Here is a 23,426-nt window from a genome sequence, read left to right on the forward strand (position 1 = left end):
AGGCCATGTGACGTGATGCCGCCGCCGGTCGCCCTGCTGCCACTGCTGCTGCTTTCACACCAATCGCCTCGCGCACATTCGGCCACCTGACGAGACGTCCTGGGCGCGCGGAATCTCCGTTGCTGCAGAGGTCCATTGACTCCTTGCAATTTTTTTTTACTCTTCTTTTGCTTATGGTTATTTTTTTTTCTTACCGCCCAACGGCTCCAAGAGAGCCAGAGACTAGTGTAGCGGTGACTTGTTACTCTGACAGAATGTAACGGCTCTTCGGTGAATCCCATTATCTGCTTAAACTAAATCTATGTTGGTTAACAGTTAACATTACCGATTCGCTTACCTAGCAATGGCTTGCTTGCATATGCATCTCAGTGCCTACCATCTAATCTCTAGAAACAAGGTTACAGAAGTTGTACCCAAATGGTAAGAAAATTGCAAAACAGAGCAAGTACGTTGCTACGCGTTAGTGATCTCATAAGTCGTCTCATACAATGCCACATAGGATTTTTGATGATGTGCAGAAGAGAGAGCGAGGAGAGAGAAAGAGGTCGTTGTTTCGCAAAACAACTGCCTCATGAGCTAAATTTTAGGACTACAAGACAACTCAACAACCATTGTACGAGTTGTTATTGCCATATAACTCGTAATATTTTTTCTTTCATATGCATAAATTAAGGAATTATATATCTTTACAAGATAACTTATAAAATAATCCGTGATGTCAATGCACAAGACTGCATAGTAGATGATACCGATGTAGGCCTGTTCGCTTCAACTTATTCAGCCGACTTATCAGCCACCGAACAATATTTTTCTCTTAAAAAATCAGTCATTTCAACTTTTCAACCAGCTTACAAGTCCAACTGTGCTAAAGCGCGCTCGCCCGCAAACACGGCCAAATTCCCAGCGGATCCAGCGGAGCACCACGTCAGCAGGGCCCACCCCCGCTCCCCCTACCCCGCAGTTCCATTCAATGTGCCGTGAGAATAAAAATGACGAGGACCCAGAAAGCCAGAAGCCTATTCCCCTTTTTTCCCCGGGCTTTTTGCCCACAAATCCCAACCCCTTTCCCTCTCTCTTTCCCAACAAAAAATTGGGAAAACACACACATACTCTCTCTCTCCCCTCTTCCTCCTTTCCTCTCCTTCCCCCTCACACCACCAATCAGCACTCGCGCACACCGCCCACTCTTTCTCTCCCTACCTTTTCACGCCCGTTGCTTGCTCACGCTCCCCCCTCTCTCTCTCTACATCTCTCTCCACCTCCCTTTCTCTCACTTCGCCGCCACTCCCCCAGTCTCTCTCTTCCTCCTCTCTATCCACTCCTCACAGCTAGATTCTAGAAGCCAACAAAAACAGACGGGGAGCAGAGCGCAGAGGGGACAATCGTGCTCCGGAAAAGCAACCCTCAAGAGTATCCACCTCCGCTCTCCCTTCTCTCTCTAGATCTACGCAAGCCGCCTCGGTTTCCGCGATCGCCGCCGCCGCTCGTGCTCCTGCCTCGTCCCACCGCGACGGCGCGGCGGCTGATGCTCCCGTGCTGCTCCGCGGAGCTGGTGGTGCTGCGCTGTTAGCTGGTCCGGGAGTCCGAGACTCTGAACCCCGCGAGCGAGCGATGGGGGCGGGGCGCGGCCGGCGCTTCCGGCCCGGGGTTCCGGTCCTCGTCCTGCTGCTGATCGCCGCTGCGGCATTGCCGCGCCGGGCGCTCGCGGTCACCGACGCCGCCGACGGTAATGCGCCCTACTTTGCTCTGCTCGCCTCCCTCAAAGTTGGTTGAGCGTTAGCACGAGCAGCACGCACACGTCACGGATACACTCGTGCTTGCTCACTGTGTACCTGGTTGGATGATTGGGGTTTACTGTTCCGGAGGGTGATGGAATTCATCTGTGTACTGCCACGAGAAATCAGGGGAGGAATTGGTTTTGACTTTTGATTATGTACTGTTGCACTGGGGATTGGGGTGGGTGGTGAGAAATGCGGATTGGTTTGGTTGCGCTGGTTGATTAAACCATTTTTGGTGGTGCGGATTCACGGCGTACTGGTGTTGTACTCGGGGAGTTGATGGTGCCGTTGAATTCGTGCCTGCCAGCCTGTGGAAGCAACCAAAGTGATGATACGCGGCAATCGGGATGTGCTTTTCGCTAGGGGGGTTGAGAGCGATGTTTATGGTCCTTGTGTGACTTTGTGCCATCAGCTTCGTATGATACCAATTTAATACCATCTATTCGGGGATAGCAATGGGGGAGGAGCACGACTGCTCCCTGCAGATTCAGCGGCTGTTGAAAATAGTGCAGGGTAAATAGATGGATGATTTTGATGGTACTCTGTGTACATCGGAACTTTGATGTTGGTTGACCTTACATTCTCAGTGGTTTGTAAGTGTTAATACAGACCTTACATTCAGTGGCTGGTTGAATATGAAACAACTAGATGACTGCTTCCGTAGCAATGTGCTCAGTACTTAATTTATATACAGAGGAATGAGTGGCAGAGAGTGTATACCAAATGTAAATGACTAAATGAGTTCATGGCACTGTGCTCCATACTTGTTTTAGTACAATCCAGCATTCTGTCTGAAGTAGTTGAATTGACAGAGTGTTTAACACATGAAGCAGATTATATAAATGCAGATTCATTTGATTAAGTATCTTAGAGTATGTATTCATTTGGTGTGGTTGCATATTTAGGGAGGCATTGTTGTGTTGCTAATGCCTTGTCTTTGCTTTACTTTCATGCAGTTTCTGCTATAAATGGACTTTATGTTGCACTTGAATCACCAAAGCTGCCTGGATGGTCTGCAAGTGGTGGAGATCCCTGTGGTGAGAGTTGGCAGGGTGTCACATGTACTGGCTCAAGTATAACCTCAATGTACGTCAATTATTCTATATGACACCTTTTGGTGATAATACTTTTATATTTTGTTCTTTTATTAACTCACTTTTTGCAGAGTTTTCAATGCTGCGAATTTAGGAGGACAGCTAGGCAGCCTGGGGAAATTCACATCAATAACTGAAATGTAAGGGCATGATCTTTGCAATTTTCTTGCTCGTGGTTGATGGCTGTGTCAATTATGTTGTACTGTTTCAACAGGTGAACAGGGAACATTTTATATACTGCTATAAGTTATGTTGTACTCGTATTCTGATCGATCATTGTGATATTTACTTTCTTGTCATTGTAGAAATCTTAGCAACAATAATATCGGTGGAACTATACCGGAAGATCTACCTGCCACACTGCAGAATTTGTATGTGTTATCCTTGCTCTTGAGATTTCTTTAGTTGTGATTAGATGATGGATCATTTTTGTTCCTTGCTGCCGCAGCTTTCTCTCAGATAACCAACTCACTGGAAGCATCCCAATGTCATTATCAAACCTCCGCAGTCTAACAGCCATGTAATTTCGTTTTCTTATCCTTCCTCAATGGCTGAACCTTACCTCGCTGTTTTATACTTTCATCAATGAACTAACTCAAGATCCGTCTCTTCCCAGGTCACTGAATGGTAACCATCTAGATGGAAAATTGCCAGATGCATTTGATTCACTAACGGGACTTGTAAATCTGTAAGTACTCAGCTTAACCCCCAGAACCCATTCGCTATGTCTCTGCAAGCTGTTTGATGACATCTGACCTTTTATCACAGGGATATTTCTTCCAACAACTTCAGTGGTCCATTACCACCTTCATTGGGGAGCTTGACATCACTGACTACATTGTAATTCTACGACTATTTTGTTTTGTTTTTTGCTCCCTTACCTTGTATTTGCTCTTTCATGATCTGCTATTTTACAGGCACATGCAAGATAATCAACTAACTGGAACCCTTAATGTGTTGCAGGATCTCCCTCTCAAAGATTTGTATGTCCCCATCCCTCTTATCTGTTGTCAGTTAACTGGTTCGCTTATTTTAGCTCATAATAATCAACAAATTAGGCAGAACACCCGCAATTATTTTGCAGGTTTCCTATTGTTTGTTTTAATGCAAAATGACTGCTTCATAGTAATATTCTTTAGGTCTATTGTATAGAATTCAAACTACGAGTTATGATGCAGGCGACTCGGATTAGTTCTAGACTTGTAATGTATCTGAAAATCTCTGCTTTATTAGTGAATTCACCTTGAATTTCCTTGACATAGCAATTTAGTATTCACTGAGTCTTTCATGCTTTGGAAGTTTAGCTTACCCTATAGTCATTGTAATAATAATAACAATGCACCTTTAGCATTGTTTTGCTAGTCAGGAAAGAAAAAGACTGCTGACAAAGTTAGTTATTTCAATTTTTTTCTTAATAAGTCCTTTACTAATATAGTTGCACCAGTTGTAGAATTGCAATGTAACTGAAAATCTCTACTTTATTAGTGAAGTCACCTTGAATTTCCTTGACATAGCAATTTAGTATTCTCTAAGGCTTTCATGCTCTGGAAGTTTAGCTTACCCTATAGTCATTTTAAATTTTCTGTCATGATTCAATATTTGTACCTCTTTCTGATAATTTATTTACCTGGAAACAGAAATGTAGAGAATAATATGTTCTCTGGGCCAATTCCTCAAAATCTGCTGAACATACCAAATTTCAAGTGAGAAACTCTTCCCTTTACCTATTTCAGACTTCTTGATGCTATCCATGCAGTGCCTTTTTTTCTACATAAAAGATTAGGTCATATCCTTTATACTTTTCAGTACTTTGATGATTGAATCAATTACATATAACTCATAAAATGATTAACTGCTTTTTCCTACAGAAATGATGGGAATCCATTTAATACCAGCACAACTCCCTCTACTTCACCCTCTTCGACACCTACTGGCTCTACACCAACATCAACACCAACACAAACACCATCATCCTCTTCAGGAGCTCCTCCACCATCTAGTACAGCGTCAAACTCCAGTGGATCTACTGCACGAGATAGCAGCTCTCCATCATCCAAGAAGCACAAGTCTTCAACCCTAAGAACTGTTGGATATGTTCTTCTTGCCATCGTGCTATTCATAGTTATAGTGCTGCTGGTGATATTTTGCCTGTCCAAGTACCAAGAGAGGCAAGAGAGACGTGAGTATTCCACAAGTCAATTAGGGAGGGTGCGTCAGAGGGTTGAGGAACCAAAAATCAAGCAAGCTTCGGTGCAGTCAACAAACGATGCCAAAAAAGGTCAAATTTCATTTGTCGTTTTGAAATGTATTTATGTGTTGTCTTCTGTTGTTTTTCGTACCGTGATACATGATTAAAATTTTCATTAACAGGTTCAGCTGAAAATCCTGATAGAAAGAAGCCTCGTGAAATAAATTTAACAGTACCAGGTACATATGCGTGAAATGTATTTATGTGTTTTCTTCTTTTGTTTTTGTATCATGATACATGTTTTTTAATTTTCATTAACAGGTTCAGCTGAAAATTCTGATAGAAAGAAGCCTCGTGAAATAAATTTAACAGTACCAGGTATATATGCTTGTGAGTTGTAAATCTGACCAATCAATTCTTTCTTACTGTGATGTTGTTTTCCTGACAAGTATAGATGTGTAATAATTATAAAAACTTTTGGCAGCTGCCCTTGAGAAGCCTCCTGAAAAGAGAAAAGAGCATGTAATTAATTTGGAGCGAACAGAATCAGAGATCTTTGCTACAGCACCTCCACCACCTCCACCTCCACCTCCACCTCCTCCTCCTCCCCTGCCGCCGCCGCTGCCACCAACACCATCACCACCATCACCACCTCCTGTTGAAAAAGTAACTGTAAATCCCATTGTCAGGCCAGAAAAAAGAGTTAGCACTCCGCCAAGGACTGGTCCCTCAACATCTGCGACATCCTTTTCTGTTGCATCACTTCAGCAATATACAAATAGCTTCGAGGAGCAAAATTTGATAAGGGAGAGTAGGTTGGGAAAAGTGTATCTGGCAGAACTTCCTGAAGGCAAAGTATGTATCAAGTACTGCTTATTTTACTCGGGAGTTGATTTACACTGAAATGTGTGATCATCTTTTTTTTTTGTCCTATGCAGTTACTGGAAGTTATGAAGATTGACAATGCTAATGGAAGAATACCAGTAGATGACTTTCTAGAGCTGGTTGCTCGTATATCAGATATTAGACACCCTAACATTCTCGAGCTTGTTGGATACTGTGCTGAGTATGAACAGAGGTTACTTGTCTATAACCACTTCAGTAGAAAAACACTACATGATGTACTGCATGAAAGGGAAGATCAAGATGATGCATTATCCTGGAATGCTCGCCTCCAGGTTGCTCTTCATGCAGCAAAAGCCTTAGAGTAAGCTGTATCAACTTAAATATTATATTCATGACCTTATGTGTGTTTAACTTCGCTTGTCAATAGACGGCCAGTAAAAACTTCATATTTACTAATTACACTTTTCTTGCAGGTATCTCCATGACACCTGTGAACCTCCAGTAGTGCACCAGAATTTTGAACCAGCCAACGTGCTCCTTGACAATAGATGCTCAGTACGTGTCGCTGAATGTGGACTGGCAGAATTGATGTTGTCAGGTTCTGTTATACAGGTAATCTCTTCTGTCTAGTGTAGTGTGATTGCAATGCTTCAACTTTGTCTTAAGCATACCATACAGTGTGACTGAAACACCTGAACTCATGGAGCATAACAACTTCAAGGTGCACGAGCATGCTTGCATACCATCCAACCGTGTAGAATAGTGATGCATGTGTAGCTAGCAGCTCCAGAACTGTGAAAGCTATCAGGTCTAGTCAGTGATTTCCTTCCAAACTTGCATAGCCTTTACCACAACTTAACTACTGCATGCCATGATCTGTTGGAAGAAACAATTGGAACTTGACTTATCTACAAGTAGATTATTTGGTGATCATGCTTCTTTACTTCCTTAAATATGAATACAAAATTCCGTATAATGGTGTTCCTTTTGATCTCAGCTCTCAGGTCGCATGCGGGCTCTACTCAATTATGAAGCACCTGAAATCCACGAATCTGGGCCTTTTACCGATCGAAGTGATGTTTATAGTTTTGGTGTGGTGATGCTAGAACTTCTCACTGGCCGTAGACCATATGACAGGTTGGAGATTCACTGTAATCTGAACGTTAATAAGTAGCCTTTTGCAGTTATTTAGTTCTCTTATTTCTTAAAAGGATATCTGAATGAACTATCTCATGCCACTACTTCTTTATGTTGGAACACGCAGTTCCCGTCCACGTGCTGAACAACATCTTGTAAGATGGGCTGGTTCTCAGCTTCATGACATTGAATCCATATCAAAGATGGTCGATCCTGCTATTCGAGGAGAGTGTTCTGAGATACAGTTGTCACGTTTTGCATACATCATCAGTCAATGCATTCAGGTAATTCTAAGCCTCCACTTTCTTAAGCTAATACAGAATAATGCATGTTCTGCTTTCATAGCACATCTTTCAGATTTTAAATTCTCAGATTTCCATTTAAAGCTGTTTACTTAGGGCAGAGCCATCATAATCAATCAGATAACTTGCAAGAGTTTACTCGTACTATAAGTCTATAATTAATCATACTTAGGTCCGAAGCACCTTTAAATCATGTGTCAATGTGTCAATTTATTCTGGTGTCAGTTTATTCTGTTACATGTACTACTATATGGCTGCATGTATTGGCTTGTTGCAGAGGCCGGGACTTTGTTTTGTTATTGACAAAGTTTCCCATCTAAAAAACTCTACTGCATGTATCTTTTTTTTAATATTTCATCATGTTCTGGAGAGGTATTTGCTTATCTATTCACTATTGCATTCCAGTTTTATTCAACTCTTTTTTTTTCTAAGAACAACAAGCTGGGATGAATTTAAGGATCATGTGACTAACCTCAAATTTCATTATGCAGACGGAACCGGAGTGCAGGCCGGCAATGTCTGCAATCGTCCAATACCTAGCTAGGATTGTAGATGCTACTGGTGAGGATTTGGAGTGACAAATCAAGGAGGAACAGCAAGGCCAGCCAATCAAGACGCACAGTGAATACATCTTGAGCACAATGGTGGGGAACCCTATCAGAATTTTTCCTGGACGAGATTATCGGCTGATGTACATGTCATTTTGGAGCCTCATTTACTTTTGGAAAGATGGTAGACTGTAGTAGTAGCAGTAGTAGTATGGTACAACCAGAGAGAAGTGGCTTCGCATTGTTATTGAGCAGATTCCTGTGCTCTGCTAGACATTATAATTCCACCTGTAGGCAGTATCTCTTGTAACTAATTCTATTTTTTATTACTTTATTACACTATAGCTAGTTATGTTAAATATGATCCTTTTAGTATGACTTGGACCTCATCATTCTCAGGGAGGGGGAAAACTGGCTTTGCTAACTCCATATGGTTTGTTGATCTTAGAAACCTACTGTTAGAGAGATTCTTTACAGAGGCAAATGAACTTGCCCACTTGACATGGATCTTTAAAAAAGACACGTACCTGGTGTCTTCTGCCGACCTGGACATGCAGATTCTCCTCCCTGAAGCAAAAGTACCTATATTAGGTATGTATTGTGCACTCAGTTCCTGCTGTCTTTCCTTCCTGTGATTTCTTTAAGACGTAAATTATGGCTATGGTCAATCATGCTGAGTGGCATTAGATAAACTTTTATACTGATCTGTTCTTAATTGGTAGATGGCATCCTGTGGTTGATTACAAGTTTGTTTGATCTGTCATGGTGGCTTACAGTATGTACAATCATTGTATAGACTTCTTGCTGTGTGGCACTTTTGGGTGTGTTTTTTCCTTTCTCTTTGTAGCTTACACTGGTAAGTGGTAACAGCAAAGTCAATTCTAGTACCAAAAGTCTATTCACTTAGATTTTTGTATGCTTGAACTAATAGCTTAGCATCTTTTACCTTTTAGAAGAACAAAAGAAAAATTATATCACAAAACTAGCTTAGCATCTTTTACCTTTTAGAAGAACAAAAGAAAAATTATATCACAAAACTGCGATATCATTACGCTGCTTCCTGTCTTCTTCGTTAAAATGTTCGGTGACCAAGCTTATTGGATACAATTTGGAGAAATAATGAACCCCCTAGGCGTTGTTGCTTTCATATCACTTTTCTAGGAAGATGACTTATTTGAACTTTGAACACAGTTTGAATCAATCTGTGCACTATACAACCATGAAAATTCGCAGATTCCACAAGGACTGCGACAAGTGTCCATCTGTTTGGCCATTGGAAAGGCTAGTTGCAGGTTGGGCACATAGAGTCGAGAACTGTTCATGTTTTTAGAGAGCAGTTTATCTTTATCATGCCATGATGCTGGTTGCAACTGGGCAAGTAGTGTAGATGTGCAATGCACGAACCATTTTGTGAGGCTGGCGAGAGTTTCAGGCAGAGGCTGTGCCAAGTGCCAGCCCCTCGCTTTCTCCCCATCTAAACCTCAGCCAAGAAAATAGAATTGAAATTTAATGTTGATCAGGTCCTGTTTCTCTAGTCCATATTTTTATCAGGATGCCTGACATGGCCTCCCTGATGTATGTGTGCTGGTCCAGAGCTATCACACTATCCTGTGGCTGCCGTCGACATGCATCAGGATGCATTGAACAGCTTCCCATCAGCAAAGTATCCGAGTCACTCAACTGCATCCAATAATTGAGAACATTCTAGAACAAATGTGATCATATACATCTCTGCTTAAGCGACCAGTACATAGTAGATCAGAGTTTTGTTAGTTCCTTGAGCATTGAATCTGCGTATCAGCTCACATGAAATTTCGTGATTAAGTGACCAGGCAGATCAGATATCTCTAAATTTTATGAATTCTAGAACAAATGTGATCATATACATTCTTGTGCAAAATGTAACTAAATTTACAACAAATCACATGGTACTCTGATTCTAATGTATCGGATCAGTTTGAATCTGTGTATCAGCTCCCCTTTCGCTGTCACAACATATCTTTGTGGATCACACTTGCATTGGTTGCCAAATATTGGAACCCTGATCCTGCATATCTTCGCTGTGATTTCGCAGGGCGGCAGGAACCACTTTCAGCTGTGGCGTCGAACGGCACTCCGATCCACAGACCGACCAGTCACGCCCATTGCTGCGCAAGCACAAGTGGGGATTCCTGTTCTCGCCATGCTATCACTGCATGCATCCCACATGAAAACCTGTCGCTGTTGTGGTGAGCAATGCATTGAATCGGGTGAAACAGAAATCTGGAAAACTTCTTGCCGCTTCTTTCCAGCCTCTTGTGGCCAGTTTTGGGTGCCTGGTTTTCCCGGGCTGTGTGTGAGTGTGTGGCCCCTTTTCTTGACACCAACCCCTAGCAATTTGCGAGTGTTTGATATCGTGCTGCAGCTGCTCTGAGATTTTTTTTTTCGTTTTGAGTTTATCCGGGTGGTCGGCATGGTAGACGATGTATCTGGCGCAAGACTACCAACCAATACATTCGCTGACTTGTGGATCTACAAAGCGTGCAGGGTCCTTTCGGGTTGACGAGGATTGGAATCGAAGATTTTTTTTGGGGGGGAAATTATATAAGGACTGGACTGGATCCACAAGATATGTGCCACTGCATCCACAAGATATCTTCTCCATTTTTTTGGGTACGCAGGCGCAACGCGAGGCGACTTGTATGGACTTCCCGAACCCACAACACAAAAGAATGAGAAACTTAGACGGAAATTTGTTTGTACCCAATCTCCCCAGATCGAGTGTCCGCTGCGCATCCGATGGATCTTTTTAGCAGAAGGTTCCGTTCATTTTGGACGGGAGCACAACAAGACGGGTCACGGGGAAAGAGCACGACGAGAAACGGACTGTTCAGAGAAAGCCAAAAGATCTTCGGCACGGGATATGCTGTTCGTAGCGCGCTACTGTAGTCTGTAGCTGCCGAACGAGGGCACGGTCGTCATTTCCCGCTGCCCATGCACGTGCGCGTGTACTAGTACTAGAGCAAAGGCAAAGCACAGTACCGCTAGCGCCTACATTGCCGGGCCCGGTACAGTTCCTATCCCCGACTCAACCAACAACGACATGCTCTTCTGCTTGTGGAGGAGATTGAACTCTACAGGAGCGACAGGTGCCAACTCCTACGGCGCACCAGGACCGGGACCCGTCACCGACGCGCCGGTCCACACGCTCGCGTCCAAGCAAGGCCAAGCCAGCCGCTCAGCCCCGGAGCAGCGAACGTGGCGCGAGCCCGCGGCGCCCGCGACCTGACCGGACGAGGAGCCGTCCGCGTCGCCCAGCCAACGACGCCAAGGCCGCCGCATCGCCCACCTGGCCGCCGCCGCGCTCACTCCTTTTCTTTTCTTTTTTTCCCCAGGTGGGGCACGCCACGGCCACATCTCCCGCGAGGCGCCCACGGCCCACGGCCCACGGCCGCCTAGTCAGCCCGACACGGCGCCGCGCGGGTGGGGGACGCCGCGGAGATAGATATTTGTGGCGGCGCCGCGACCGGAGCGGAACCCCGGATCACCGCGCGCGCGCGGGGGTGCGCCGGGCTGGTGCGTGATCTGTGAGCGGAGCGCGTGCGCGCGGGCGTAGCCACACGTACGACGGGAGCGCTGGCCCCCGGGATCACCACCGGATCGCGCGGGGTTGGGTTGCCTGGTGGGTTCGCGTCGCGTGCGCGGGGTTGGGTTGCCTGGTACGTACGGCTCCGGTGATGATGAATGAATTATTGGATTGATGAGTAGAAAGTACGTACCACGTACGAGCTGGTTAGTTGTCGGATTTTTTTTTTCCTTCGAGGCAGGTTGGCCTCTGGTACCGTCTTCGTTTGTTGAGCTAGTACATTAGTCCGTATCATATACTAAAAGATAATAAAAAAGATTACACTTCCCATGGTTCATCTAATAGCACAGTGTTCAAAGTGTTTTTGATTTTCCAAGTAAAAAAATGATGAGCAGAGATGTTATTGTTTTTTTAGGGACCAGAAGTCTAGAACGTGAATCTAGACTATTACGGCGTGGATGAGATGACCGTTATTTTGTTTTTAAGAAAGTTGGAGGACAAGACAAGAATGTTCCGCCTGTGCGGTGTTTGGATACTATGAGCTAAATTTTAGTAGTATCACATCGGATGTTCGGATGCTAATTCCGAGAACTAAACATGAGCTAATTATAGAACTAATTGCAGAATCCCTGTGCTAATTCGCGAGATGAATTTATTAGCCTAATTAATTCATCATTAGCAAATAGTTACTGTAGCACCACATTGTCAAATCATGGACTAATTAGACTTAATAGATTCGTCTCGCGAATTAGATTCCATCCTTGCAATTAGTTTTGTAATTGGTATATATTTAATACTTCTAATTAATATCAAATATATGATGCGACAGATACTTAACTTTAGCGGGTATCCATTTTCCACATCCATTTAGCGAGTATCCAAACGGCGCCTAGTTATGAAAGTATCCAAACGGCGCCTAACTTTTCATAGCTAGTTAGCATTTGATTAGACAACACAATGGCGCATACTGCATGACCCCTATATATGGCCTGCACGCGACACGCCACACTGCCACACAGAGGACAGGACGTACCTGTATTTTTATTTTATTTTTTTTGCGAAAGGAGGACAGGACTTGAACAAGTAGGTTTGCCTCGAGATTATAGTGTCCACAAGACCACAACTTTAGTAGACTGTGTAGGTTTGAGAATTGGCCAGGGATGAGGCCACCACGACGACCACGATCGCCCCGTGCCTAACACACATGATGCGCCATTGGCTGGTCGATCTCAGCCATGGCATGCATGCATGGTGTTAGTTCTTCCGCTAGATATTTTTTTTGTTCTTTGTCTTGACGTAACTTGCTAGCTCTCGGATGAAGAAAATTATTCATATGGTATGGCATCGATCGTACCACAAACTGCCGATTCGCCTAACCTTCTAGAGACGAATTTGACACTAAAATGAAGCAGATCGATCAGAACTTTAAAAAACTGCTTTTTCTTTCAGAAAAAAAAAAGGACTGCTTGTTGCATGCTCTCCGTAAATCACTGTTGAAAAGATTTGCGAATCTTCATATCCTAAAACGGAAAGGAGACGATTACCCCAATTTAAAAAATAAGCCTATCTCACCTCTATCCAGGGGGAAAAAATATGATCATGTGCATGCATGATCAAAAAGGAAATCGAGATTAGCTTTTTCTTTTTTTCTAATCGAGATTAGCTACAGATGAAGCCGAATGGCTGATCTCACGGCAGATAACGTTTTCTAAGCAATAATACAGGCTAGGGATGGGACGGAGAGATTCCCAAACGGGATAGGTTTTGGAAACCGGAAAGGAAGTGGGGAGCTGGCAGGCCTTCCAGAAGAGGCGAATGGAAGAAACTCTAGCCTGGGCCCTGGCTGGGGCCTTCGAGTGGGACGAGGTTTTGTGGACAGGGATCGCTCTACGATCGCTGCCTTCCCCCCAACCAACGGCTCTCCTGCGTCTCACCTTCATTTCGCCACACGCCAACTCGCCAAAGTATACTCATATTTTTCCCATGGGTTAACCGTGGCCGCTTATCAATTCGGTAGTTTATTCGAGGGGTCATTTCAAGCGCAAGAGGCCACGGAACGGCAGAATATTGTAGTCCAAGTGCCATGTGAAAAGTACACCTGAATGCCGGTTTTGTTGGTCGCAAGTGGCGGTTTCTTTTTTCAATTTCTGCATCAGAGGCTAATGCGTGGACGGGAAAGGATCAAGGGATGGGAACTTCGAAGTTGGATGTTTGATGATTCAGAGGGCTAAAATCAATAATTTTGTATGTGAAGGATGACAGTTATAAGATCTGAATTAAACGATTCATCTTTTCCTCTCAGGCCCCGTTTGGGTCCAAGGAATTGGAATCTATTTATGGAGTAGGCTAATTTATGTTGGAATGTGGCATCCACAACTTTCCAAAGTTTAGATATAAGCCTATCTTAAATTCATGGGGTGGGAGATGGAAATTGATTCTATAGATTATGGTTATTAGAATGGAATTCAATTCTTATAGCACGCTCTTAGACTCGCTTCTCTATAGTAGAAGTGCAGCATACAAGTATCTCTCCCATATCACCAACTATAATATACAACTATATTCCACATACAATTATATTAGCTTAATTAATTTGTGTCTAAATTATGATTATTAGGATGGAATTCAATTCCAATGATCCAAACGGGACCTCAGTGTAATCGATTTTCTCCCCATTTGTGCACGTATAACTTCGTCTTGTCCTCCACCCGTCGTCTTCAACTGGCAACCTAGATATCACTGAATCCGTAATAGCGAGGCACTCCGTCGCTAATCTCGTGCCGCCGCCAGCACTGTCCTATCGCTAACTCATCTGGCCGTTCCCCGCTACCTCACTGCTCCGACATCTCCCTTGCAACCATCGTTGACGTTGGCTGTCGTCCCCGGACCTTCCTCCACGCCGCCAGTGGTCAATTCTTCCCGGCTCGGCATGATCCCTTCCCCGTGAACTAGCACGCCGTCGCCTGATGAACTTTCTCAAGAGCAATATATAAGTAGGAGTGATGTTTGAAATGGACCGTGTTTCACGTACTTCACTGATGATCGAGCAAATTATTTACCCACACTTGCTGACTTGCGTACGGATGTCATGGGTGGACACATCAAATATCGCAGCAAAACAGTCAAACCCCCCCGCCCCTTTCCCTGAAATATCGTACCGCACACGCCGACGCCGGCGATGGACACGACCTGCACGTTCCCAAACCGAGACCACACAAGGACGCGTTCAACCTCGGGCTCACTGGACGCCCGAAAACTAACCACACCTGGCGCCAAATTCTTTTTCCCGGTTCCTCCTCTCCACCAACGAAGCGAGCGAGCGAGCGAGCGAGAGAGTCAGAGGGAAAAGTCCAACCGCGACATCTTTTAGGACATGTGGTGGCCGCCGAGTGAGCACGACTAGCAGCACACGGTGGCCAGTGGTCGTAGCCGACTTGCCGCCGAGCGGTGGCCGGTGCGGGGCCCCTTTAAATACCGGCCATACGCGCGCCCAGAGCCTCCAGACCCCTGGCTTCTTCCCAGCCGAAGCCTCCGCGCCCACGGTTTCCACCCCCGTCTCCACATCCCCACACTCCCGCGCCACTTGCACCGCCCGGTTTCCCCGAAGCGCCTCGTGGCGACATCTATATAGCCGCGTGCTCGGAGGTCTTGGCCGCCGGCTACGACAGACAAGCCACCGGAGTTCGAGGGGAAGACACCGAAGAGGCGTAGCGCGAAGGAATTTATAGGCCACGGAATGGGCGGCGCTGGCGCGGCGGGGAAGCGCGGGATGCGGTGCGAGCTCTGCGGGGGCGCGGCGGCCGTGCACTGCGCCGCGGACTCGGCGTTCCTCTGCCTGCGCTGCGACGCCAAGGTGCACGGCGCCAACTTCCTGGCGTCAAGGCACCTGAGGCGCCGCCTGGGGGCACCCGCGGCGGCCGGGTCCGGGGCGTCCTCGGCGTCGTCCGCGTCGAGCAGCTCCTGCGTGTCCACGGCCGACTCCGCGGCGTCGCCGTCTGCTGCTGCGGTGGCGGCGGCGAGGGTGGGGCGCAAGCAGCGGCGGCGGCCGCGCGCGGAGGCGGTGCTGGAAGGGTGGGCGAAGCGGGTGGGCTTCGCGGCGGGTCCCGCGCGCCGGCGCGCCGCGGCGGCCTCGCGCGCGCTCCGGTCGCTGGGCCGGGGCGTGGCCGCGGCCCGCGTCCCGCTCCGCGTCGCGATGGCCGCGGCGCTCTGGGCGGAGATCAAGACCTCCGCCAACGCCGCCGGCGGCGCGTGCCAGGGAGGCGGGGAGGCCGCGCTGCTCCGGCGGCTGGAGGCGACCGCACACGTGCCGGCGAGGCTGGTGCTCACCGTGGCGTCGTGGATGGCGCGCGCGGCCGCGGCGAGCCGGCCGACGCCCGCCGCCGCCGAGGAGGAGGAGGGCTGGGCCGAGTGCTCCTAACCGACCTATCCGCGCAGGGCCCAGCGCCCTGCCATGGCGGCATGGCCCACTGCCCATCCATTGCTGTTGCTGAACCAGCAAGTGGCCGAGCCTGATCCTCTGAGATAGGCTGCGCGTAGCAACATCATGTGGGCAACGTTCGTTTGTTCTTTTCCTCCCTCCCTAATTAAGAATTAACAATACCATCAGGGTCCAGGAATCTTGTGGTTAGGAGGGCCAAGATGAGGTCCAAATGGCTGGTATGGGGACATGAGAGTGTAAGGTGGTGGCTGCCTCTCTCTCTCTCTCTCTCTTGTGGTTAACAAAAAGGCTACTTGATTTGATTTGATTTGATTACACTCATGTGGTCTGAGATGATGCTGTAGTGGGGCCAGGCCAAGGCCAAGGCCAACCAAGGCAAAGCTGCTGGATATTTTGTTTTCCAATTGCGTGACCAATGTGCACACATGAGCGTCCTTAATCGGGATTATGGACGAAAACCACATGTGGACCGCGCGTGTTAGCTTCAATGGCAAGAGGTCTTTCCGGATGCTCTTGTCCATGGTTTTTTAAGGGGGAAAACCTCGCTGTCGTCTGTCATTCAGGAGTTCTCGCCGACCGTCCAACCTGTCCTCCCCAGCCGCTCGTTTTGAGGTAGTGGTTGCAGCGTGGACTTGGAATTTGATATGACGATGGTAGGATGGGTACATGGAAATCGTGCAAAACACCAGCATACGAGAGCAGTGCAGTGCAGGTGCAGCACAGGAACGGCCAAGCCAGAGACGTAGTAGCCCTGGGAACGCGTGCGCACGGGGGCACAGCGCGCGGTGGCGTCGAAACCACCCGGCCGCACGGGGGGCATCCGTGCATGCCACCGCACCGGTGGGCTCGCTCACCACAAGGCGCCCGCGCTGACGGCCGGAGAGCCACACGACTCGAGAGGGGGAACGCGTCGAGCCGTCGGCGACTCGCCGTCGCGCGAACGCGCGCGCGTGGCCAGACTGACCGAGTCGCGTGCGTGCGGCAGACGACGGGCAGCCGGCGAGGGACCGCGCGGCTTGACGCGGTTCGGCTTTGTTCAGTCCGCACGCGAGCCACCACAGCCGGGTGGGATTTCCAGGAAATCTCAGCCGCATTTCTCAGGCCCGTTAGCGTGCATCCTCATCGGCCCAATATAACATGTTTGGCAATTGGCAGCCCAGTCCACTTTATTTATTTTCCGTATCTCCTCTTTTCCAGCCCAGCCTCCCCATTTCTTTCCTCATTTTTCCCAATCCCGTTTAAATTTCTAATTTCTATTATCCCACAGTGTTTGCCCATTGAACTCGTCTTTCACTTATTTTATATTTTACTTTCTTATACGTACTAAAGTTCTATTAACAAATCATTCACCTTTTTAATTACTCTTTTGATTTTAGATTCATATATTTTATTTTACTTGTATTCGTTTAATCTTGGAGCAGTGGAAGAAAGCAAAAGTTTTAACCAAAAGTAAAAGCTAGTTAAATTTCTTATAGCGCAACATGTACATCCAGGTTGACTCCTCAACTCGACACATGTGTCTTATTTTTTTTGAATTTATTTTTAGGCTTTAACTACTCTATTTTCAGCCGATATACCCGTCAATATCTAGGCTTCCATGATGACTTCATCAATCTCAAGATCTACGGTTCTAGTCAAATAAAGATATTTACAGGAGTAGGGTTACGTGAGTGTACTCATAGGCTGCTGAGTGTGCATGCATGTTGTGAGTATTTGTGTCTGTATTGTATTTTGAAAAGAATTAATAATACATAATATTCATGAAACTATGTATATACTATTGTGGAACATGGCTACTAAAACTAGTAAAATATTATATGTAATCTAGTGAAATACCTATTTTAGATTAACGAGAAATCATTATTAACTAGTAGGATGTTGAGTACCATACACATTTATAACGTGTCTGGCTTTGCGAGGTGGGATGGTTGGAAGTCATTTGATTAAAAAAACCCAAAGCTGACTATTGATTTTTTTATAAAGAAGCTGACTGTATTGTTTGGTTCGCGTCACATGACTAAGAAGTCCTTCATTCAAGGCTCTGTAGACTTAGTTGCATGCAATTGTGTTGGATTAATTCGTTCTACAGGAAGTAATTGGATGAGCCATCCTAATTGTAGCAGGACTATGCAAAGAGATGCTGTTAATCCAATCCGCTCATTGGTTACATAGCCAACCAATCCCAAATTTTGTTCGTCCTCAATGCGAGCATGCAAAGAAACTGAGGATCACCCATATGAGATCTAATGGGGTATATGCCCCTTAGTCAATTTTTTGCCCCTACTGTAGTTGTTCCTAGCTCGATTTTTGTTGGGAATTCCTATTCATCTAACATTAGATCAGAGTTTTTGGATGCAACACTATTTGAGATTAATTATAGGGAAAGGTAAATACTTAGTGATGTACCATCATCACTCCAACATTAATGATCAATCAATTGCGAGCATAGTTCGCCTACACGGTCATTTACACGACGTGCAAATGCTACACAGTGCCTAGTCGTGTCCATTTAATCATCCGTTTAATGACCGTTTAACCCGGATAATTGACTGTTTAATCCGAATAAAGAGTTAAACGGTATGTGACCGGCTAGCGTTTAGGGTAATATTGATTGTGAGCGTGAAGCCGATCACATACATGGTACCAATATTGATTCACCACAACTTCATTTTATTTCTCAATCTGTTGTTTCGTATTGTACTTGCACCTCTGCCTTACAAATTCTAGCACTTCGATGGTGGCCGGAAATGGCCGTTAGGGTTTGCTTTAGGTTTGTGTCGGCCGTCGGGGTTGGCAGGGAATCCCCCACCGAGTGAGAATAGATGAAGGAGGTGGTGGGAAAGCGGCAGACACTGGTAGTGGTGAGGTGAGGTAGCGTTGAGCCGTGCACAACCATTTCAAGATTGGGTGGTGGGGCAATGAGCAGGGTAGGAGGCCGCGACTGTCGACCTCACCAGAGTTGGGTACGCGGCCTAGCCAGAGTTGGGGTGCGGTGGGGACTTTGGGCGGGCTCTCGTCTGGTGTCGCACGGTCAATCCCAAGCATAGGCATGCGCTTGGCAATAGCTCACGCATAGCGCAACGCTGAGCCGCTGACCGATGCATGGTTGGCAGAGCACTGATGTGTAGCTGAAGAGTGCATGCAGTGTGCTCCTTCAGTAGGGTTTGCCGGTTCAGGCATCGCTACTTGCACAGTTTGCACACAAGCTAAAAAGTCCATCTCCCCACTACTCTTGCCCGGTTTTATGGGTGTTCTCGTGGTGGCAGAAGAATCGGAAAAAAATTTGTGTGTGGACAGCTGCAAAGCCCTCCCGGTACAGCCCTGGTCTTGATGGTGGACACGTGGACAACGCTTGTATCCAAGGACAGGCTGCGATGCGATCGACGTGGCTCCATGATCAGCGGGAGAACGCGGCTCCAAGCCAGCCACCGCCTTGCCTAGTTGGCAGTTGTCTTCGGTCGTCTGCCAGATGTTGCTTCAACATTTGTGGCGGAGAAGCGCACAACAGCGAACGACGATGTGCGTGCGCCGCACCATCGGCGCACTCCCTGCTACTGTGCTCTGGGCGTAAGTTCTCTACTAATCCATTCATTCAGTTTGCACGAATTCCTCCGATTTCATGATTTATTACCAGTGCACAACTTAAGACTTTGCACCACCAAAATGCAAATACTTTATTTGGGTAGTTTATCATCAGAAGTAGCTTCAGATATATTGTTTCCCTTGTCAAACATTTCGTTGCATTAGCAGTAAACTATAGTACATTGCGTCAATCTAATTTTCAGAATCAAGTACTGAAATGTACTGTCTATTTCAGTTTCGGATCATGCTGACAAATTGGTTGCTGATTAGAAAGGCCGAATCAATTTAGAAGATGCTGATTTTGCTTGGAATTGGTCAGCGGCCCTCGCAGGGCTAGTGTAGTGATCAGATTACAGATGCATAGTGATGGATGTATTATCTGAATATGTTGAAAATTCAGAAATTAAGGTTCATGTGAAGAAATTTCCGCAATGAATGGATCTCTAGCTGCTTGTGTTTCTAAATGATGCCCATTTCGTTCAGGTTGTATATTGTAGTCATCAAATTACAGTTGTACAGATATGCATAGATGCGTTAAAAAGGAGATGGATGCGTTAAAAAATAATAATTTTTCTGATTTGTTGCAAAATAGAATCTTCAAGTGTTATCATCGATCACCCGTGCTTGAACAATCCATGGTGGCTGCAAGGTATGTTGCAGCAGGATATCATCGGGAGGCATCAGTGATGGCTGAGACGACCTCCGTGACTTCTATGCAGTAGAATCATCACAATTGTGCGGCGTCTAGGCACACGGTGCCGCCATCAGCAGATCAGACGCCGGGTTTTAGATCGCGGGACGAGGGACTGGATACGAGCCGCGCCTGGGAGCCTAGAAGCGGAGCTGAGCGTGGAGGAGCCGAGCGAGTTAATGCGTGAAGCCAGGAGGAGCCGAGCGTGCGAGTGTGCCGAGTGCAAAAGAGATGTGCCGTCTGATCGTCTAGGTGTCCACGCGTCCGCCATCTAGATCAGAATTTTTTTCCGGAAGAATCTCGGGACCTGCCTATTTCGGTGGCGCCATCAAGGGGGGCAACCAAAAGCTGTGGGTCAAACAGTTTCCAGTTCCGTGAAAACTGAAATCTCTTTGGCGTGTTCGTGCCATGTCACGGATGCAGCTCTCCTCTCCTCGCCTCTCGTCCAAAAGGCCCGTCCCGTACTCCCGTTCCTTCAACTTGTAACGGTAGCAATGCCGCTTCTGGCTCCAAGTTCGAAGCGCGAGGTCAACATGCACTGTTCCTGTGTGTCCCGTATCCCTTTGCCGCATCGCCATAGCTGCAGGCCTGCAGCCTGTCCAGCAGACAGCAGTGCAGGCACAGGAGGGACCGAGAGGGAGACACAGGGGGATAGGCGGATAGCCGGACAGGGACCGAGAGGAAGGGTTTGCCAGCTGATCGAGGAGAGAGGGGATCGTCAATCTGTCGCTCTTGCCGAGACTCGTGCCCGTGCGTGCGCGCCGGCCGGCCGCCTACCATGGCGAGTTCTTGCGCGCCCACGGCCGTGCTGCCACCGGAGGAGGCGCCACGGCAGCAGTCGCTGCAGATGGATGGCGCCGCCACGAAGAAGCGGCGGATGCGCGGTACTCCTGGTATAATCCCACGCCACGATCAGATGTGTACGTAGCGCACATTTTCCTCCTTTTGACTAATCTTGCCCGCTGCCATGGCGCAGGCCCGGACGCGGAGGTGGTGGCGCTGTCGCCGCCGGCGCTGCTGGCCGGGTGGAACCGGTGGCACGGCTGCGAGGCCTGCGGGAGAGGGTTCCGGCGCCCGTCCAACAACCTGCTCGGGCGGGAGGCCGGCCAGGCCCAGGCGGCTGCGCCGGCGAAGAGCCGGAGGCGCCGGGTGTTCGTGTGCCCGGAGCCCGACTGCCCGTACCACGCCCCCTCCCGCGCGCTGGCGGACCTCCCCACCCTCCAGAAGCATTTCCGCCGCAAGCACGGCCGCCACGGGCTGTGGGAGTGCGGCCGCGGCCCCGTTTGCGCCGACTGCAACAAGGCTCACCTCAAGACCTGCGGCGCCCGAACCCAGCTGGAGGGCTACGTCGAGCGTCAGGACACGGGTGGCGCCAGCTGGCCGCCGCCCGCGACGTCGCCGCCGCCGGCGGCTTCTGGTGGCGGTGTCGTGCTGGGCTTGGCGACGACTACCTCCACGTCGCAGCAGCAGGGTCAGTTGCATGAGATCGCAGCAAGCCCGTCCAGCGACGACCTCGTGGTGAGCTCGGCGATGGCGAGCCCCACGGCCGCCGCCGCTGCTACCAGCGTCATCGCGGGACTCGGCGCGTCGCTGGCGCCTCCAACGCCGCCCGCCCGTCCCGGCGCCCTCAACCTGGAGCTGCAGCTCTTGCCTCCGGTCGGGAGCTGCGCTGCCGTCACCCGCCGCGCCCCGCCGGATCGGCCCTCTTCTGCCACTCCCTGGCTCGACCTGTCGCTCGGGCTAGGCGGCGCACTCGAGCGCGACACCGCGTCGGCGGCGGTGAGGCTGATGGTGGAGGAGGCACGGGAGCAGCTGCTGATGGCGATGGCAGAGAAGGCAGCGGCGGAGGAGGCCCGGGCGCAGGCGCAGCGGCGGGCGGAGCTGGCTGGGCTGGAGCTCGCAAGTGCCCAGCGCATGCGGCAGCAGGCTCAGGTGGAGCTCCGCCGCGCCCACACCGCAGCCACGCGCCAGCTGGTCAACGCCAGGCTGCTGCAGATCACCTGCTATACGGCGGCCGCCGGAAGTTCCACGCCATGGCTGCCGCACTGATCTCCGAGGTGGGCAGCTACGTGCCGTCCATAGTCCTCGCCGATGCCGTGGTCGACTACGAGCAACTTAACGCCGCCGACGTGCTAAAGCAAGCCATACAAGGGGTGGACATCGTCAACTAGCGGCCGGTTAGGTCGTCGTGCGAGATCATTTTTTGGCCTACACCTTTTGACTGCCGTTTCTGAAAGAAAACGGGCTTTTTATGTGCTAACTTAATTGTGATGTGATTAGATTCTGTTAAAGGATCACTAGTTATTAGCTAATTAAGCCTATGGCATATTGCCAAGTGCAAGGAATTTAATTTATTAGGATTTTGCAAACCAACAATTTCTCATGCGCAATCTTGAGACCGTTAGTCTATTAGTATCACGAACACCAATTCAGTATCGTTTTGCCAAAGTCGTAACAACCAATGCAATAGCTTCACTTGGGAAAACTTTTCAGCTATATTGATTTGTGTTCAAATAATTTGGTCGTTAGTTATCATTGTAAGTAAACTAGAGAGTGCAGTTCGCATGAACTTAACAATCAGACAAATTTTAAAACGAGATGTTAATTCTAAAACAATCTGCTGGACCTTTACAAAGTTCAGAGATGTAGGGTTTCCCTTTCTGCATGTATCCACATGGCATTGGAGTCTTTTCAACTATCCCATGCATATTGCGGTCGAATCTAAGACGGTTTTTTGAGTTGAAGCCAAGAAACCCTTGGCCTTGGGCAAGTAGATAGCTTAACTAAGGAAGGCAATATAGCACACTCTCTGGCTCCATGGGCTTTTGGAATCAGAGACGAAAGAAACCTGCAGGCCGGAGAACGATCAGAATCGAATCCGGCCTCCCAACCTCTTGCTAGAACGATCGAGGAGCTAGGAGCAAGTACCGAGCTAGCACACGAATACACAATGGGCATGTCAATGTATGTAGTCAAACGCCCATTTGCTAGATATAAAGCTGTCGTACGTATATCGTATCTGTATGATGATGTGCAGAGTAGCATGTCTAGTCTCATCTAGTCATCTCAAGCGTGTGTGTTCTTGCTGCTGCTGTGTGATGTCTCTTGACTTTAGGTACGTACCTAGGCTGGTCAATCTATGCGTCCCACAGATGACAGGTCTGTGCTTCCAGCCATCCCGTGGCCAGGACTGACCTTGCACATTGCAGCTGCAGCCTGAAGGTGAAGGGCGTGCCTGGAACTAGTCGCAGCTTTGT

General features: G+C 48.0%; 3 protein-coding genes across 5 annotated transcripts; all 3 read left to right on the top strand.

The window, feature by feature from the left end:
- Positions 1-1,112: 1,112 nt before the first annotated feature.
- Positions 1,113-8,317, top strand: LOC101774351 (protein STRUBBELIG-RECEPTOR FAMILY 3). 3 transcript variants are annotated; one of them, XM_012849041.3, is made up of 18 exons: positions 1,113-1,726; positions 2,735-2,864; positions 2,944-3,012; positions 3,178-3,243; positions 3,321-3,392; positions 3,489-3,560; positions 3,641-3,712; positions 3,790-3,855; positions 4,510-4,575; positions 4,741-5,150; positions 5,243-5,299; positions 5,382-5,438; positions 5,545-5,915; positions 5,999-6,267; positions 6,380-6,518; positions 6,904-7,043; positions 7,171-7,327; positions 7,837-8,317. In XM_012849041.3, the coding sequence occupies exons 1-18, from the start codon at positions 1,612-1,614 to the stop codon at positions 7,921-7,923; spliced, it is 2,415 nt and encodes an 804-aa protein (XP_012704495.1). In that variant the 5' UTR covers positions 1,113-1,611; the 3' UTR covers positions 7,924-8,317. The 3 variants fall into 3 exon arrangements, with proteins under 3 accessions (XP_012704495.1, XP_004951728.1, XP_022682782.1); XM_004951671.4 differs by lacking the exon at positions 5,382-5,438; XM_022827047.1 differs by lacking the exons at positions 1,113-1,726; positions 2,735-2,864 and having other exon boundaries at positions 2,962-3,086.
- Positions 8,318-14,975: 6,658 nt separating this feature from the next.
- On the top strand, positions 14,976-16,215 carry LOC101775163 (B-box zinc finger protein 32). The gene has a single exon (XM_004951673.3). It carries the CDS (start codon positions 15,195-15,197, stop codon positions 15,873-15,875), a length of 681 nt encoding a protein of 226 aa, XP_004951730.1. The 5' UTR covers positions 14,976-15,194; the 3' UTR covers positions 15,876-16,215.
- A 4,732-nt stretch (positions 16,216-20,947) lies between these two features.
- LOC101784903 (protein SHOOT GRAVITROPISM 5-like) lies at positions 20,948-22,340 on the top strand. Its single transcript, XM_004954634.1, has 3 exons — positions 20,948-21,062; positions 21,146-22,020; positions 22,155-22,340. Exons 1-3 carry the CDS (start codon positions 20,948-20,950, stop codon positions 22,338-22,340), a joined length of 1,176 nt encoding a protein of 391 aa, XP_004954691.1.
- The last annotated feature ends 1,086 nt before the right edge of the window (positions 22,341-23,426 follow it).

The sequence above is a fragment of the Setaria italica genome, chromosome I, assembly GCF_000263155.2.
Source record: "Setaria italica strain Yugu1 chromosome I, Setaria_italica_v2.0, whole genome shotgun sequence".
NCBI lineage: Eukaryota > Viridiplantae > Streptophyta > Magnoliopsida > Poales > Poaceae > Setaria > Setaria italica.

What these genes read in the sequence shown, in the direction of transcription:
- LOC101774351 (XM_012849041.3), top strand. Translation starts at nt 1,612, where the DNA reads ATGGGGGCGGGGCGCGGCCGGCGCTTCCGGCCCGGGGTTCCGGTCCTC. An exon ending in CCTGCCACACTGCAGAATTT is followed by an intron (nt 3,244 to 3,320) that starts GTATGTGTTATC and finishes TTGCTGCCGCAG; the next exon opens with CTTTCTCTCAGATAACCAAC. An exon ending in AACAAACGATGCCAAAAAAG is followed by an intron (nt 5,151 to 5,242) that starts GTCAAATTTCAT and finishes TTTCATTAACAG; the next exon opens with GTTCAGCTGAAAATCCTGAT.
- LOC101784903 (XM_004954634.1), top strand. Translation starts at nt 20,948, where the DNA reads ATGGCGAGTTCTTGCGCGCCCACGGCCGTGCTGCCACCGGAGGAGGCG. An exon ending in GCGGATGCGCGGTACTCCTG is followed by an intron (nt 21,063 to 21,145) that starts GTATAATCCCAC and finishes GCCATGGCGCAG; the next exon opens with GCCCGGACGCGGAGGTGGTG. An exon ending in AGAAGGCAGCGGCGGAGGAG is followed by an intron (nt 22,021 to 22,154) that starts GCCCGGGCGCAG and finishes GGTCAACGCCAG; the next exon opens with GCTGCTGCAGATCACCTGCT.
- LOC101775163 (XM_004951673.3), top strand. Translation starts at nt 15,195, where the DNA reads ATGGGCGGCGCTGGCGCGGCGGGGAAGCGCGGGATGCGGTGCGAGCTC.